General features: G+C 35.7%; 10 protein-coding genes across 10 annotated transcripts; 5 read left to right on the forward strand and 5 right to left on the reverse strand.

The window, feature by feature from the left end:
- Positions 1-43: 43 nt before the first annotated feature.
- On the forward strand, positions 44-922 carry FES1 (Hsp70 nucleotide exchange factor FES1; the record flags this gene model as incomplete). Its single annotated transcript, XM_003678083.1, has 1 exon — positions 44-922. The coding sequence occupies one exon, from the start codon at positions 44-46 to the stop codon at positions 920-922; it is 879 nt and encodes a 292-aa protein (XP_003678131.1).
- Positions 923-1,121: 199 nt separating this feature from the next.
- Positions 1,122-3,272, reverse strand: MMS4 (Mms4p; the record flags this gene model as incomplete). Its single annotated transcript, XM_003678084.1, has 1 exon — positions 1,122-3,272. One exon carries the CDS (start codon positions 3,270-3,272, stop codon positions 1,122-1,124), a length of 2,151 nt encoding a protein of 716 aa, XP_003678132.1.
- A 278-nt stretch (positions 3,273-3,550) lies between these two features.
- On the reverse strand, positions 3,551-7,891 carry VPS15 (ubiquitin-binding serine/threonine protein kinase VPS15; the record flags this gene model as incomplete). Its single annotated transcript, XM_003678085.1, has 1 exon — positions 3,551-7,891. The coding sequence occupies one exon, from the start codon at positions 7,889-7,891 to the stop codon at positions 3,551-3,553; it is 4,341 nt and encodes a 1,446-aa protein (XP_003678133.1).
- A 188-nt stretch (positions 7,892-8,079) lies between these two features.
- Positions 8,080-8,769, reverse strand: NCAS0I01220 (uncharacterized protein; the record flags this gene model as incomplete). Its single annotated transcript, XM_003678086.1, has 1 exon — positions 8,080-8,769. One exon carries the CDS (start codon positions 8,767-8,769, stop codon positions 8,080-8,082), a length of 690 nt encoding a protein of 229 aa, XP_003678134.1.
- A 566-nt stretch (positions 8,770-9,335) lies between these two features.
- Positions 9,336-10,520, forward strand: RXT2 (Rxt2p; the record flags this gene model as incomplete). Its single annotated transcript, XM_003678087.1, has 1 exon — positions 9,336-10,520. One exon carries the CDS (start codon positions 9,336-9,338, stop codon positions 10,518-10,520), a length of 1,185 nt encoding a protein of 394 aa, XP_003678135.1.
- A 68-nt stretch (positions 10,521-10,588) lies between these two features.
- On the reverse strand, positions 10,589-12,823 carry PBY1 (putative tubulin tyrosine ligase; the record flags this gene model as incomplete). The annotated part of the gene is made up of 1 exon (XM_003678088.1): positions 10,589-12,823. The coding sequence occupies one exon, from the start codon at positions 12,821-12,823 to the stop codon at positions 10,589-10,591; it is 2,235 nt and encodes a 744-aa protein (XP_003678136.1).
- A 690-nt stretch (positions 12,824-13,513) lies between these two features.
- On the forward strand, positions 13,514-13,840 carry TIM12 (Tim12p; the record flags this gene model as incomplete). Its single annotated transcript, XM_003678089.1, has 1 exon — positions 13,514-13,840. One exon carries the CDS (start codon positions 13,514-13,516, stop codon positions 13,838-13,840), a length of 327 nt encoding a protein of 108 aa, XP_003678137.1.
- Positions 13,841-14,489: 649 nt separating this feature from the next.
- On the forward strand, positions 14,490-14,774 carry NHP6B (high-mobility group nucleosome-binding protein; the record flags this gene model as incomplete). Its single annotated transcript, XM_003678090.1, has 1 exon — positions 14,490-14,774. One exon carries the CDS (start codon positions 14,490-14,492, stop codon positions 14,772-14,774), a length of 285 nt encoding a protein of 94 aa, XP_003678138.1.
- Positions 14,775-15,283: 509 nt separating this feature from the next.
- Positions 15,284-16,063, forward strand: POL30 (proliferating cell nuclear antigen; the record flags this gene model as incomplete). Its single annotated transcript, XM_003678091.1, has 1 exon — positions 15,284-16,063. The coding sequence occupies one exon, from the start codon at positions 15,284-15,286 to the stop codon at positions 16,061-16,063; it is 780 nt and encodes a 259-aa protein (XP_003678139.1).
- A 111-nt stretch (positions 16,064-16,174) lies between these two features.
- Positions 16,175-18,025, reverse strand: TAH18 (NAPDH-dependent diflavin reductase; the record flags this gene model as incomplete). Its single annotated transcript, XM_003678092.1, has 1 exon — positions 16,175-18,025. The coding sequence occupies one exon, from the start codon at positions 18,023-18,025 to the stop codon at positions 16,175-16,177; it is 1,851 nt and encodes a 616-aa protein (XP_003678140.1).
- Positions 18,026-18,172: the final 147 nt, after the last annotated feature.

Raw genomic sequence — 18,172 nt, forward strand, 5'->3', positions numbered from 1 at the left:
GAAGAGAGAAAACACAAGAGGGAGAAGAGAACAAATAAACATAATGGAAAAATTACTACATTGGTCTATTGCTAACGCACAAGGGGATAAGGAAGCCATTGCTAAGGCTGGCCAACCAGACCCAAGGTTGCTACAGCAGTTATTCGGTGGTGCAGGGAGCAGTGGCCCAGATGATCCTACATTAATGAAAGAGCAAATGGAAGTTATAATGAACCCCGATGTTGAGCTCGATATCAAACTTGTTGCCATTGATAATTTTGAAATGTTAATCGAAAACTTAGACAATGCTAATAATATTGAGAATTTAAAACTTTGGGACCCAATTTTGAAAATTTTAGAATTTGAAGAGGACGAACTGGTTTCCCAGGCATTATCTATCATAGGAACATCTGTTCAAAACAATACAAATTCTCAGGATAAATTTTTGAAGCATGAAAATGGATTGAATAAAGTTATCCAACTGGCTAATGATAAAAGCCAAAGTTTTGAAGTTAGAACTAAGGCGCTTTATGCCTTATCAAATTTAGTGAGAAATCACGAACATATGGCAACTAAATTCAGAGAACTGAATGGTTTGGATATTATACCTCCAATACTAAATGACCCAAAGGCTAAGACAAAATTGAAAATGAGAGCAATCGCATTACTTACAGCGTTCTTGACTTCCACTGAGATTAGTGAAAGCTTAATATCTGATATGAGAAAAGATGGAACGATTGAAGCAACGATAGATTGTCTAAATTCCGAAACTGATTTGAATTTGATAGATAGAGTTTTGAATTTATTAGCCCAATTAATTTCTGCAGGTATTAAATTTAACCAAGTAGAAATGGAGAAATTAAAAACAGGCTTCCAGAAGGTGGAGCCTTTGAAGGATAGACTAAACGAAGATGATTACTTAACGGTTAAGTATGTATTGTGATTTAAGCATCTAGCGATTAACTGAAGCAAATATTAACAACGGATTTGAGATATAAAGCACCTTCTGTAAAATGCAATTCATAAAACGAATGAGAATGTCTAAATGAAGTCCCTATGCTATGCTATACTATATTTTGATTTTCCAAATTTCTCTGTATCTATAATATTATTACATATCCCTATATAAATAATAAATGCATTTATAATGCTTCATTGGGATTTTTACATGTAAATAGCTTATGAAGTTTCTTTTCCATCATCTCGGTCATTAAATGTCGACCATCAAAACCCGATTTCAGTTGGCCATTTTCAAAGTCCTCTAATAATGTTTGAAATGTAGGATAAGCTTGAAGTATTGAATTTGCCTTCAAATCTGGTATCTTCCCGATTTCTCTGAACACTTTTTTCAAAATATCTTTTTTATCTTGACCTGATTTAACGTTCAAATGAGCATACTTCATAAATCTAATTGCTGGGTCCATCCGTTGTTTCCCTATTATGGATACTAGATTTGGCAACGAATGTATAAATTCTGTGTATGAATTTACAGTATGAATCTTGACTTTCCATTCTCTATCGATAAAACGAATTCTTTTTTCTAGATCGTCTTTATTCATATTGAGATTTCTAATTTCATCCATTTTAGTTTGAGCTTTTTTAGATTGGGTCTTAGATGGTGATCCAGATAAACGCTCGTTCACCCGTTCTTTATATCTTTTATCTTCTAGATTGTCAATCGCTTTTTTCAATTTGTTTAATTCACTGAGAACCAAAATAACATACTTATTTCTTTTTGAGAACGACCGTGTCATCTTGTATAACTCCTTCTTATCATTAGTATATCGTTGAAAAAAATCTTGCGCATCAAAATATAGCAAACAGATATTCTCCTCAATTATTTTTGGAGCACAGGGATAATAATAATCATGAGAAAAATCATATACACTGTCACATCTTCTTAAAAATCTTATCAAAGGAACAGAATCGTCATAACTGGTTTGTATAGTAGCTGGCTCTAGTAAAGTTTCAAAATCATCTTGTGTTTTAATAAATGAGCTTAGTAGCTCTTTAGTCATCTCAATAATAATCTGTGATCTGGCCTTTTGATTATCCCTGTATATTTGGTTAACCTGTTTAAAAGCTTCCTTATTTTCTTTTAGCCAATGTCTAACCATTGTTTCAGATTCGTCGTGAGTAAATTCTTTCCCATTAACGATATAAGCTTTTAGATTATCCTGATAATTATTGTCATGAAGGAAGAGGTCAGAATTAAACTCAGATGCATCCATAGTTTTTGATCTTTGGATCGGAAGAACAACGGAAACATGTTTATTTAACCTTGGATTGGGCTGACTTGCAGTCCTGGTGGCTTTAATAGGTGTGGATCTTAAATTCAGTCCATCAGTTGAATCATCCTCATCAAGAAATTTCGATAAATTCAACTCGATAATATCTGGTGCATCTTTGTTCATAAGTTCACTTGTTTCCAGGCTTGCTTTGTTGTTTTTTTCCCTTCTTGCCCTTGATAATTCTAATTTACTTCTCTCTTCTAGTTCTCTTCGTATTTTCACGGAAGGAGCAGCTTCATTTGGATTGTTTTCCACAGAAACATCAGTATCTAGTGGTTTTAATGCCTCCTGGGATCTTGAGACCAAAGAAGAATTTTTTCTTGCAGTAGGGGAAGAAAGAGGAAAATCAGATAGGACATTCTGTGAACTTTGAACACCTTTTGTTTTGGATAATTTTAATTCTTGAATTGCCCGATCATCAATTATTTCAAAATCATTTAGGGGGGAAGCTGTAAGAAAATCAGATGGTTTAGGATCTGGCAGTTTTTCCAATCCAATCCCCCATTTACTGGAGAGATCTTTCAGATTAGTTTTTTTGTTACTGGAGTTACCACTAGCGATATCTGTGAACGGTGAAAGATCATCACTTATTAAATCATCTAATAACCGCTTATTTTTTGATTTAATGTTTGTGCCTGTTTGTGGGGTACCAAATTTTTCATTTGGCATATGAGTATCAATATCATGAATATAGCTCATGGAATGATGTGATGAGATAACATTAGAGACTTTACTATTAGCGCTTATATCCTGGCAAAATGGTACAGACAACTCACAGGAATCCATGTTCTCGTCATTCTCTCTTGTCTTAATTTCATCAATAACTAGTATATCAGGATGAATCACTGGAGATGAAGGATATCTTTTCTTCGGAGTTTCTTGTTGGTCTGATTCCTCCATCGCTAGATCAATAACGACCGAAGTATTGCATGATTCCTCGATTATCTGCAAATCGCCTTCAGTTGCACTCTCACTTTGGATGAGTTCTATTACCTCATTCATTTCATATCAACTTGCATATATGGTTCACAGTTCAGGTTCCAGTTAATCACACTCAGCAATATGATCACATTACATAACATTACATATCTTAGTTAAGAATTTTATTAGCGTGTGATGAACTTCACGCGTCCCTCAAAATTCAAGAAATTCCAAGAAATCATCTATCAAAAATGCTTTCTCGATTAATAAAATAGATTACAATGGTATAAGGGTACCATTAAATTTTCTATAAACGTGTTAATTATTAGATAGTAAAAGATTTTCCTATCAATGATGCCTTAATTGATGACACTTATTACTCCAGAATTGTCACCAAAGAAAAGAAGATATTTCTTCCCAAGCCTAGTATAGATAATGGAGTTAATCCGATCTTGATGAGATGTTCCAGAGAATAAAGGTTTCTTCTTTTTCTTCTGTTCCAATTGTTTCCTCAGTACTAATTCCAAGGATGTTGTAACATGAACTGGGGTGAAACTGGATCCTGGAGCATTGGAATGCGATAATATTCTTGAAGATGATGGCTTCTTAAGATCAAGAAATACAATATCATTATTAATTCCCTTCGATATAATAGCCAGGGATCCAATAATTAAAATTGAATTTATTTCCATCTCAATTTTATCCTTCTGAAATGGTAGATTGTCCAGATTATTGCTCTTCGGCTGGAAAAGATGTAATGGTGGTTGTTGATCTTTCTCTATAAATGCTTTTTGGCATTGAGGCTTCTCAAAATTCCACACAGTCAGTATTGTATTCGACATGCCGCCAATAACTACGATTTTATCTTTACCTAATTCGGGACTGGATTCAATCTGACTAATCGCGATATTATCCCCAAAGGACCAACTGTTAATCAGTGTTATAAATCTTATATCCCAAACGTTTATAATACCTTTACTGGTTCCAATTATAAGAGTGTTCCCATCAATCGAAAGTGCAAAAGTTAAAATTGCGCCATACTGTGGAGGATTTTCGATTTGACCAATTCTTTCCATAGTTCGAAGATCAAACAGAATGATTCTTGATAAGCTTGTTAAGACATACAGCTGTGATTTATCTTCAGTTACTAATGTTTTCAACCTAATACCAAACTCATCGTCACAAGGTTCTCTGTCAGTTTTAATTTTTGTCTTTCTTATACAATGAAATTTCGTGAACTTTTTGAACTGTCCCTGCTGATTGTATATAGCCCTCAATAAGGTAATATTCCCCTCTTTTGTTGAGACAATTATAGTTTCGTAACCTGGGATTCGTATCAAATCAGTAATACCTGAATTACAATCAAATGTAAGAGAGGATGAGTACATTTCTCCAGAAACCAAGCCCTGGACATCCCATAATTTCACCATCCCTTGAACTGATCCACTGATAATATATGGTCGATTAGAGTTTAGTGTAACTAACGAAGCAATTCCATTAGGTTCGTTCTCCAATAAATTTAGGACAAGGTTGCCTTTTATTTTATGGAAAAAGTCATTATCCATTTCAAACTCGTTAATCGGACCAAATTCCTTATACTCTCTTAAATTTGGAAGAATTTTGACATTTTTCAAAAACGTCTTTATCGTCGGTGCATCCCCTTCATAACTATCTTTGATGGTAAAATTCGAGCTATTCATCTCGTCATCCATATGGTTTAACAAATCTTTGTGAGCTGAACTAGGTTCTAAACGAACATATATATTTTTCAAATTTGAAGTAGTTGTGGCATTAGATTTGGCCTTAAACATTAACGATCCATGTGCATCTATTATAGCAGGAAGACTATTTTTTGAGCTTGCAGATGATATTTCCATTCGGACTGGTCTCTTATTTTCATTTCCATTAGTGAGTGAAGAAGAGTCTATTACTGAATCCGTATGGGCTGCTTCAAGAGGTGTGGGGATAAAGGACTTATTTCTGTCGTTGCTGAATTCAATATCAAAAAAAACGTTTCTGGGCATAAGATCTGTGGGTAACGAGTTTAAGGATATCAGACTATTCTCTCTATCTAATAAAAGTTCTGATTTTCTTGTGAGTAGTTTTGAGGTCCTTAATACATAATCCCTTAATGAGGCTATCTTCCATAAGTCATTCTCAGATAATCCAATTGTCTTAAATTTATCAATCCAGCTTTTATCTTCAGTGGTTAGAGGGATCTCGGTATTATCTATAGTACTTACCTTTAACGTTTGTGCCACCTTCATATTTTTGTTGTTGAACCCATAATTTTTTGTAATGAAATTCTTTGTAATAAAATTTACATTCTTGTTCCCAAATGCATCCAAGTTGTCATTTGTTACAGGGGTCTGGTGCCAAAATAGTGATTTGGAAGCTCTTAATGACCAACTGCACAGCAGATTGTAAGCTGTTCTAGAAATTGGTTGCTTACAACTAGCTAACATCAGTTCAAAATCAAATTCAACATCAAATTCGAAAAATGTCCGTATTAATGGATACAGTATGCAATAAATTTCTGCGGTATTTAATTTACTTGCAGACTCCACAATGACCATTAAGGAAAGTTGCCTTATCCAATAATTTGGATGCAACATTAGTGGGGCTACTTTTGTGGTAATATCATAGAAATACCTGTTGATGATCAGTCCTGTTTTGGTTAAATCTTTTAGCGTTTGTAAAACAGCCACTACGACTAATTCTTCTGAATCTATTAGAGTTTGCACCAATAATGGTAAAATGTATTGTTCAAACGTGATAGGGCCTAGTAAAATAGAAATTCCTGAAATATTTTGGATCAATGCTAATCTTAATGCTGGATCACGATCATTAAGATATGTGATAAGATGACTTAAGATGATATCATTTGTCCTTTCTCTTCCAAAAAATCTACAAAGGGGTAAAATGTTGCCTAATATTGCTACTTTGACCATCGAGTCATTATCTGTCAACAACGTTACAAGTATATCTTCAATAAATTGTATTAGTTTTCTGGTATACCTATTTGTAATTTCCAAAGCTTCGAAGTCTTGGACAATGGATGACAGAGGATCTTTCGAATGCATTAGGAATGTTATTTCTTGAAATTTATTAGCAGTAGTGACAATATCCCCCAAACAGTTTCCCAACACTATTTTCACGTACGTGTTAGAGGATGAATGAGAAAGTAGTTTCTGTAAACGCGGCAATAAATAATCTACAAACACATTTTCATTTAGTTGGTTTATAGTTTCCACTGGGTATAATATTTGGGAAAGACTTTGGATGGCTAATGCTTGAACGTTTGGTTCGGCATCTTCAAAACAAGAAACCACGTATGGAATAATTCTGTCAATTTTATTTTCATCTGAAACAAATTGAGCAAATACAGTCAATAACTCTAAACATTTCAATTTTACTGTGCTTGAAATAATATTCCTTAATGAATGGCATATGAAGGATATGAATAGTAATGCGCATTCTTCCTTGATGGTATTTATCCCACTTCGTTCCGAAAATTGAACTAATTTAATAGTATCTCCTTTATTATTTAATTGAAGTTGATTATTAAAGAAATTATCGTCATCAAATTGTGAATCGGTTTTGTTCGTCTCAGCATTCAATGGGTAATTTAATGCATGGCAAATGGTAGTAAAATCATCGTATATTTTTTCGATGGATTGATCAACAATAGATAATTCATCTGCCAATGTAGCATGAGTACAAATAAGACCCATACTGGGTACATTTGTTCTTAGAGTGGTCAGACTTCTAATATAATCGTAAGTGAAAGTGTAAAAATAGTCAGGGAATACGGAGCCTCTATATTTCTTTAAAATTTCATCGCAGGATAATCTTTCCTTTGGATTCAATTTAATCATATCCAGTATTAAATTTTTCAAGTCTGTAGAATCGATTGTTTCGTCTAATACTGTGTGTTCTATGTCTAACTCTCCACTTTTGTACTTGAACAATTGAGACAAATTGAAAAGGGGTCTTCCCTCCATAAACAATTCTGCAATACAACAACCAACACTAAATGTATCCATCAAAGTCGTGATCTTCTCGTAGGTTTCCCTGTTAACTTTTTCATTATTGAATCTTTCTGGAGCCAAATAACATGATCTTCTCTTTGAAGTATCGAAATAAAAGGAAAATTCCCCAGGGTTATCCTCTGGCAAATAAGTTGGTTTCAAACTTTCAGCGAAATCACAAATTAATATCCAATTCCAACTTGTCACTAGTATATTTTCCAATTTCAAATCACCATGAGTAACACCCAAGTCATGAAATTCCTGTACGGCCTTCAATATTTGGAAAGTTATAAATTTCAATTCAATATCTTGCAAATAGGGTCTTGAACTCAATCTATCATATAAATTGTATTGCAAATGTTGCCTTATCAAGTAGCCAGCCCTATTGGATTCAATGACTTTACTATAATTCAAGACGTTGGGGAGGGTGCTCAGAAGCAGTGATTCGGCCTTGATGTGAGACATTGTAGGTGTAACCTGGTACTCCTCATTTGGTTTAATGAACACTTTGATGACGATCTCTCCATTAGGGTCCAGTGCCTTACATGTCTTTAAGAATCGGGATGAGTTCAATTGAGAGACGTAATGGACGTCATCTAGCACGTCGATATATGAAAATATGGCAATAGATGGAGCAGTTTGTGCAATTAAGGATAGTTGGGCCCCCATTGCATCGTAGTATCTTGTCTATTTCTCTGTTCGAGTTTTGTTTTGTTAATGCAGTAGTAAGTTAAATAAATTACGTAGGTGAATAATTTTAGGGACGTATATTGTTGCCGAGACAGCGCCAAATATGTTGTTATTGTAAGTTATATATGAATGGATGTATATCTTTTATTGATAGCAATTGAGGAAGTTCATAGCTCTATATAGTCGAAGGTCATTTGTTCTAACGGTGTTGTTTCATGGAACCCACATTGTTCTTTCAACACGTGCATGTTCTTCTTCGAGATGGCCTCCACTTGTTCATTATACAGTCCGCAAATGGTCAATGCATCCACTGGTGGGATTGTCTTTCTTCCGTCTTTCAACACATACTTGGTCAATGACAACGAACAGAGGATCTTGTCGTTATTTCTTGTGAATCTACTAATGACGTAAATCCATTTCTCATCCCAACCAAGTATGGAAGAGACAACGTCGTATGATTGGAAGGGTTTCAATTCTTTCAAAAAGTTGGTAAACACATTTGCTACGGGAACGAAGGGGAACCTCTTAGATGTGAGAAATAATTTTTGAAAGATGGAGCACATAAGCTTAGCCCTCGAGACGTCCATTTCGACGAAATAAGTAGCATTATTCTTGTGGAAGTAGAAATCACATTCCAGGGGGGAGACATAAGTGGACACCCTTGCTAATGCAAAACAGCCGTTCTCGGTCGATTGCAATCTCTTAATATTCTTGGTATTCTTTCCTGTCACGAACGGAACCAACAAAAGACGGGAGCAGTGGTAGTAGAACCTGACGAAATATGCTCCAGGGACAGACTTGTACGAGGATAGTAGGTATAGTCCAAGGACTGTCTTTAAGAGGGTAGCGATTGACATTGCTGTTGTAGTCTCTGGTTTACAGTGATGGTGTTTGCATTGGGTATATAATCTGTTAGTTTATATAGTCTCTTCTGTTGTTTTGCAATAACGCATGTGACAAGTCGGCATTAGTGAACGCAGTATCCGATGCCAATAGACGTTATTTGGTATTTAGTTTATATAACATTGAGATAATTGAGCTCTATTTTAGCCAATTGTACTGTAATCTGCGTCGAGGGAGGCCACTGCTTAAGAACGTAGAAGTAAAGCAACATGTTATGAATTGTATGCCTGTCTGACGTGAGTTCCACAGCTTATACGTAAAAGTATTTCAATGAAATTATCATCAGATCAGTATTATCAAGAATTAAGGTACACATTGATCAAAATAAATACAACCGAGTGGTCCCTTACTTTTTTTAGTGTTTATATTATCAGTACTCAACTTAATTTGACGACGTTTGCGTGTAAATAAAAAGTTTTTGTATGAAATTTCAAACAGGCGACAAGTGAAATATTAGGGACCTTCCACAACGACTCCAAAACCACCAATCCAGCTCACCCAAAGACCACATAGACGCAGAATGCCAGAGACTGAGACTCCAGAGGAACAACAACAAGAAAAGGAATTCATTAACGCCTTTACCAAGAGAGTACTCAAGGAAAAGAGCGGGAATTACAGAGTGCTGAAAAAATCCATTGATGGTAGGGTCGTATATCCACAGGCTGTAGGGATCACTTCCAATCGTGGTAATAAGCTGTTGCAAAGAAGTGAGAATGTGACAAGGCTGCATTTGGACTCAAAGAAAGTAGATGAAGAAGAAGTTGTATTCTACAATGGTTCCGAACATCCTTTGTTGCAGAGATCAATCAGGAAGCCCTCTGTTGGGAAGACAAGCGGTGACAGACAAAAGGAAGAGGCGCAAGAAGTGGAAGAAGAAGATGGGAGGTATGTCGATTTAAACAATTTGGTAAACGTAACAGAGACATTATCACCAATTGCCTCGTTAGCTGATATAGCGCTTAATGAAAATGGGAAAACTCATTCATTCCACGATAATGTTTTGAATAAATTGGCATTATATGTCATTCTAATGATTGAGAAGGAACAGAATTCGTTGATTCGATACTCAAGATTATTGGAACTATTATTAGGTGAACCTCCGGTACCTCTATATGAAAATAATTTGGGATTGAAACCATATGACCATAATTTATCATTACCAGATGAAGAAGGACAAGACACAACCAACAGCAACGACAAAAATGTGCCAACAACCGAGTTATCTAATGGGACCACCGAACATAGCATATTGCCCCAACCTGGCACTGAATTACCAACAACCAATAATAATAATAATAATAATAATAATAATAATAGTAACAACGATGAAGATGATGATGACCCATTTTTTTCTCTACCAGTTTTGGAGAATGTATCCAGATTGACCAAATCATTCGCTAAGATTGCTCAAATGCACCCCGATAAGGATACACTTGAACCCATAAGGCAGGTCTCACAGGTAGCGCTACAAAGAAATCAAGAATTTGTCAGGAATTTGATTAAGATCAGAGGATTCCTTGTAAAGGCAAATAGAATACGAGAAAGAATCTTACAATGGAGTAATGAATATGCAGGTTTCCAAGAAGAAGGTGTCACCATTCCAAATGTATTGAAAGTTGTAAAGAGGGGTTTAATAAGTGCAACCACTAACAAAGCAATGAGCGAATCGGGTGATGAATCTCTGGCTGATGATGGTGAAAATTAGATATTAATGATTAATCTATATATTATTTATTCAGTTTATAATGGAAGTTATTAAAAAAGATCTTATGATTACCATTCGTTAGATTTGTATTCTAAAACACTTGTGAAGTTTCGATCAGTAATGCATTTGTCATTATTCTTGGTCACAAGTGGTACAATACATTGTTTGACAGTATTGTCAAATAGTTCATCGATTAATCCCTTCAATTCAGTACCCGTTTGTTTGAAATCTGGATATGCGTTAATTTCTAAGAATTTAACATGGAAGTTAGAATCCACTAGGAAATCAACACCATATGTTTCAAAGGCATTAGGCAATGGCTGGAAATTTAACCTATTGACATTCAATGCAGCTAAGATAATATCACGTGTAATTTGATGAATTTCCTTCTTAATGGAAAGTTTATGCTCAAGAGAAATATCTTCCAATTTATCAAATTCCATTACTGACAAATCCTTATTTTCATTCTTCGTCTGTAAACAGGTATTTGTTAAATGACATTGTAAATTGGTTAAATCTGTAGGAGAGTATTCATCTTCAACTAATGGGGTAAATGGGGTTGGTGCAAACAGAGCTAACATTCTATCGTAAACAAAGACTTCTACATCACCCTTACATGTCACGTAACAACGGATATGAAACTTTTTATTATCCATCGATTTTAACAACAACGGATTCGACATATATTCTTGAATAATAAAATGTCTCAATTGGGAAATAATAATCTTGTTATCATCAATACACTCGGTCCCATCTTCCGCTTCATCCTCTTCATCATCAAATGAATCAAAAATGGCTTGTAAATCTTCGATTGTTTTGAAGACTCTAATACCTTGTCCCTTATCACTCATACTAGGTTTTACGATCCACCATTTTTCTTCCTTCTCTAGCTCTTGCCTTAATTCCCAATTTTCATCCAAGGAATCATCTAAAAATTCGGCATAATCCAAGTCAATAGTGTAGGTCTCTGGAACCGCAGTATTTAAGATGGATTCGGGGTGTTTCACCACATAGGAGTGTACCGTATGAGACAAATAATGTTTCCTAATTAATGCTTTTCTGTACACATACGAATTTGTAAAATATTTCTCGGGACTACTCATCAACTTATCCACGTCTAATTGTTCATAATCACCATATTGAAATAAAACCGAATTCGGGGTATCTTTAGCGTCTTCCACTTTATTTACAAAATTAGCATTAGGAAGATGCTTGATAAGAGCTGTTTTCAAAGGATTGTAGATATATTCCGTTGGATCAATGGTGATTGCGATGTTTACGGTATTATCTGGCGACGTCGTTGCATTGTTCAGGTTCAGTTTTTGGCCTAATAAGTGATCAATGGTTCTGAAAGTAGCTCTTAAAGGAGTCACCGAGATCATCTTCTTTTCAATAATTTTCATATCATGATCACAGTCAGAATCATTACAAACATGATGAGAATCTCTTGTGGTTTTAAAGTTGGGGTTCCAACGGAATGAGATAGTATTATATTCTTCCCCAGCTTCAATGTCATCCCTAGTGGTTCTTTCAGGATTCAAATTATCCTGATTAATGAGAGGCTTATCGAATATAGATGTCCATCTATTCTCCCAAATCGGGGTATATTGTACCTGCACGTCTTGCAACTTCAAAATATCATCCACTAAAGGAACGTTAACAGAATACAAGTCTGTATCTGCATCCCAATGATCATAAAGATGACGGATGACATCAACAGACCATCTCGATGCAGCCTCCATTAATTCAGAAGACACGATTTTAAAACCTTGAAAATAAGCCCATGATAGTGCAACAGATTTGATGCCTGATGTTATCACTGATTCCATGGCAGCCCCCACGGTACCACTAGATGTGATATATGCCGCAGAGGTGTTTCTACCCACGTTGGGTCCAGATATTACTAGGTCGAATGGTTTAGTGGATAGATGGTGCAATGCGATGTTTACACATGATGCAGGGGTCCCATCTAGCAAGATCCATTCAATGGCATCAATAGGTATTTCTGTATTGTTTTGTGTACGTGGGAGTGTGGAATCTGGGTCAGAATTCAATAGTTGTGGTTGATTAAAGGGACCAAAAAATGTATTATCTTGAGAATTTAATTTCGAATATAAAAACTGGGCGGTTAGACTCTTACCAGCTAGATGCGCTTTCCCAATCCATGACTTCTGCGTATTGGGGACACATACTGTTATGTGCCATTCTGGGAAGTTTGATTTAATGTACTGAATAAAAGGTCTGATGTATGGTGAAAATTGATCATGTAGAGGACCGTCATCATTTGTTATTAAAACACGCATTTAGTTCTTGCGTTTCTTATTTTTTTGTTGAATTGTGTGATGTGATATTAAAAGTAAATCTCTGCAAAGATAGCCAATACCATTCACTTACATTTCCATTTGCGATGAGATAAATGGAAATATTTCAAGGTTATATGTGTAAAGTTTTTCAAAATCACCTTTCGTTACCCTGAAAACATTTTTTTGTTCAGAATCCGTGATTCATTATGCTAGAGACAAATATTCGTTGTTTCACTTATAAAATGCAATTTTCTAGCTAATATGTATTTCGAATTGAGTAATTATCATGCAGGCTAATAATATGCAATTTAATTCTTGCATGGACCAAAACTATCTGTCGCAAAGATTAGGGCTGGCTTTGGCTTTGTATGAAACGAATACGAGAGACCAACAACCAACTTATCACCCTAGTTCCAAATGACTATTTAAGTAATTTTTGAAAATTGTCTAAGTAATTAGCATGAGAAGGTAATAGAAAATACATGCTTTTCAATTGTAATGCCTGAATATTGAAAGAACAATTTATGATTACATAATCGCAAAATTTATAACCAAATTTCCTCGCACAATTAATGGAACTTAAAATAATATGATGAGGTTAGTTTCGCATCAATTATTGAATAAGAAAATCCTATAGAACATATATAGGAGTCCAAGGGTGATCGGAAAGGAATATTTCTCATTAAAGATATGTCTATGTTTTTGAATACGTTTGGAGGGAGTAATCAGGAGGTCTCCCAAGAGAAGATCGATGTTGCTGGTGTTCAATTCGATGCGATGTGCACGACGTTCAATAATATCCTGAAGACATGCATGGAGAAGTGCATACCGCATGAGGGCTACAGTGAGGGAGACTTGACGAAGGGTGAGATGTGCTGTATAGATCGCTGTGTGATCAAGATGCATTATAGCAATCGATTGATCGGTGGGTTTGTGCAGACCCGTGGGTTCGGTCCCGTCAACTATCTGCGACACTACGAGCAGTTCCAACCGCCAGCAGACCCTGATGCCAACTAGCCTAAGTATAATAGATATTTACCTGTATATAATCTAAGCAATGAGAGAGAGAAAAACAGCCGTCGCCCACGACCTGTCCGGGAAAGAAAAACGCCTCTGTCCGGGAATTTCCGCATCGGGTAATTCGCCCCTTTTGTCTCGCTGCCAAAATTTTCGCAGCAAATAAAAGCAAATTGTATATGCCCACTTTGTAGCACCATTTTCTCTGCCTTGTATGTACGTTATTACTACTCTCTATGTATCTCACCTAGTCTTGACAAAAAAATAAATAAACAAGCGTCCGTTTTTCAACAACCCGTATGTCTACTAACCTCATCGCACCCACAACAAAGAAAGAACAGCCAGTCTACTCCTAGATAAACAACAGTAACCATGCTACCCTCGACAAACATTGCCTTGTTGTTTGTTGTCTGTTGGTCATGCCGGAACAGAGTATTCAGGTGAATGTACTCTGCCTTACTCAACTTCCACCGAACTCACTGTAACAAGTGATACAATGGAACAGACACACCAATGGGTATATAGTTACTCTTTAGTGTTGCCGTTGACGTCCCTCTATTTTGATTGGTTGGTTATTCCTTCGCGCCACTCACAACTAGCTTATTTACTAACTCGTATGTTCTACAGAAACATAAAATAAATTAAAGCAATGGCTCCATCAACAAAAGAACCAAAGAAGAGAACTGTCAGAAGAAAGAAGGATCCAAATGCCCCAAAGAGAGCATTATCCTCATACATGTTCTTCGCTAATGCAACAAGAGACATAGTAAGATCCGAAAACCCTGATGTCACATTCGGTCAAGTCGGGAAACTACTAGGTGAAAGATGGAAGGCTTTGACTCCTGAAGAAAAGGAACCTTTCGAATTGAAAGCTAAGCAAGATAAGGAAAGATATGCTAGTGAAAAGGCCTTGTATGATGCTACTTTAGCTTAGTGTTTTTCTTTTCTTTCTCTATTACTTTGCTTAACTACAGTTGTATCTATTAAAATCTTTTTCTATTACGTATATTTCTGGTTTCCCATTTTCTACTTCTATTGATATCTAACTTAGTCTCTTTTGTCTTTTATTCTATAGTCTATTATTATTCATTTTAACAATATATTACACAACTAACCTATACTGTACTACTACAACAGGTGAGTTTTACACGTACTTTTAATCGATTTTAGACTACAAACAAAATACATACATACATATATATGACATTACTATCTGCGACGCGTAAACCAGAATATAAACGCGTCAAGTTCCACGAACAACAGAGAGAAAGAAAAAAAAGTGAGACGCGTAAATTTCCCTCCATGATTATTATACATTATATATACTTGACGTGTCTCCCTCCTTCCACCTTTGTCCATTCCCATTTAACAAATTCATCCATTAGTTACAAAGGCCTCCTCAATCACCCCAATTAACTTATATTCCCCACTGCATATACCATAATGTTAGAAGCTAAATTCCAAGAAGCATCTCTTTTTAAAAGAATTATCGACGGTTTCAAAGACTGTGTCCAACTAGTAAACTTCCAATGTAAAGAAGATGGTATCATCGCTCAAGCTGTCGATGACTCCCGTGTCCTATTAGTGTCCCTGGAGATCGGTGTAGAGGCTTTCCAAGATTACAGATGTGATCATCCTGTCACTTTAGGTATGGATTTATCATCATTGAGTAAGATCTTGCGTTGTGGTAACAATACTGATACCCTTACTTTAATCGCAGATGACACCCCAGATGCTATTATTTTGTTGTTTGAAGATACAAAGAAGGATAGAATCTCTGAATATTCTTTGAAGTTGATGGATATTGACGCTGATTTCTTGAAGATTGAAGATTTGCAATACGATACTACTTTAATGATGCCATCTGCAGAATTCTCAAAGACAGTCAGAGATTTATCACAATTGAGTGATTCTTTGAATATCTTGGTTACAAAGGAAACTATTAAATTCGTAGCCACTGGTGATGTGGGATCTGGGTCTGTGATATTGAAACCATTCATCAATATGGAAAATCCAGATGAATCAATCAAGTTAGATATGGACCAACCGGTAGACTTAACCTTTGGGTCCAAATATTTACAAGATATCGTTAAGGGGTCTGCTCTTTCAAACAAAATAGGGATTAGATTGTCTAGTGAGGCTCCAGCTTTATTCCAATTCGATTTGTCAAGTGGGTTCTTACAATTCTTCTTGGCTCCAAAATTCGATGATGAAGAAGCTTAAATAGAATGAAAAAAAACAAAATAAAATAAAAAAGTATTACAATTAATCTATAATTAGTATATATATTTACGTGTACAATAAAGTTTGATATATTTCACACAAAAATCTAACCTACCACGTTTCCTGTAAGTATCTGTCCTCCCTTTCCATTTGTTTCAAATATTTTCTTGCCTCATCATCACTAGAGAAATCCCCCCATTTCTTTAACATTTCTATAAATGTCAATCTGACTTGCACGGGCATCTTACCAGAGGCACCACATAGACACATAATGGCATTTTCTTTAACAATTAAATTCGTCATCTCCGGTCCTAACTTCCATAGCACGTCTTGAACATATTTAGTATCAGGGGAGTTTTCACGGTCTCTTGAAAAGACAGGATGTAACTTAATTCTCTTCTCCTTCTCCCATTCTTCTAATAAATTCTGATACAAATAATCTTTATCTTTAAATCTACAACCAAAGAAGAAATTAATATCTTCAGATAATTTAGCCTTGACGATAGACATCAATGGAGCAATACCAACACCAGGACTCACTAAAATCATTGGTCTACCGTGGTAGTTATCTCTCACCAGATTATTATGCTGGATCTTATAACGAAGATGATCACCTTCTTTCAAATGAGCAATATAATCCGTACAAACACCCTTTCTAATCTTTCTTAAAATGGTCCTATACTTAACAATGGCGATGGTCAATTCAATGTTAGGATCATTGGGGCCACTAGATATAGAATAATATCGAGGTTTAATCAATGGAAGATAATCCAACATGTATTTCCATGGCAATCTAACTGAAAGGAAATCGTCCATTACTTCCAAGATGGATCTTCTTGGTCTATTACAATAATCATATAATTCTTGCATGTCTTGATCGTACGCAAATTCTTTTAATTTTTCTCTTTGATCATCTAGTTGCTCTTGACCACGTTCCATTCTAGTCACATCTGTAGCGAACGCCCATGTCTTCATGAAGAAACTTGTTCTAGGGATACTCATTATATCACAATGATACTTCAAAAGATTCCTAATGGTTAAAGGTTGAACAATACCACCGTCCTTCAAATGGTTTGGTACACCATTGGTAAATCTCAAAGGTTTATCTGCCACTTCAAGCCAATGGGATTGGACCTCGAGGAACTGTTGAACAGCTACATCAGTATTGCATGAGTAAATAGCTGCTGTATCACCAGGAGAATATCTATCCTCGATCCCGTTATCATTAGAAAAGACAAATTGTCTGACGTCTTGGAAATGCTCTTCATCTGTGATTCTCTTGTTCTTTATTATCTTCCCTGATTCCATAGAAGTGTCACCTTTAAAGGAGATTTCCACTTCGGTTTCATCCCCACCATCAGCTAGAGTCAAATAAGAACTTGGTTCGATATATATTTCAGGATCAATTTCATCACGATCCACTACATCACCATTTTTCAACTTTCTCCTTGGGAATTTCTCCTTCAAGAAATCCAATATTCTTTTCTCATATTCGAAGTAGACACTCTCGACACCAGCACCAGTACCCTTGTTACTCCCAGCCATACTTTGTTCATCAGCTTCCAATCTATCAAAAATCTCTCTAGCGCCCAATTGGACTACCATTCTTTGATGTAACTTCCTTACTGCATAGTTAAACTTTGGATATGAAGAATCACCCAATCCAAACAACGCCACTTGACAATGACTCAAGAAATCACTAGGTAAATGCTTCTTCTTTAAGAATTGCCATAGTGAACTCTTGTCACCTAAAGCGTTCCTGGGTAATTCACCCTGTCCCGTTGTTGAACATAGAATGAAAAGATACTTGCATTTTAATATGTCAGCAGTATGATACTCAGCAATTGGGGAGATGGTGTGTGCAAAATGTAGTCTTTGCAATTTATGGGATAAGATTGTTGCGAAATCTTGAGCGTTACCGGTCTCGGATCCGTATAGGATAGCAATCTTCTTAGAGGACATTGTTTGCACCAAATTGTTCACCTTAGTTGGGATGGATGGGAGGAGCGGAAGATAGGCTGTGTATGTAATAGTTTATATAGTTTGATGAGATGAGATGAATTAGTTTTTCAAAGTGCTTAGTAATGAAATTTGAAATTTGAGTACCAC

Source organism: Naumovozyma castellii, chromosome 9 (assembly GCF_000237345.1).
Source record: "Naumovozyma castellii chromosome 9, complete genome".
NCBI lineage: Eukaryota > Fungi > Ascomycota > Saccharomycetes > Saccharomycetales > Saccharomycetaceae > Naumovozyma > Naumovozyma castellii.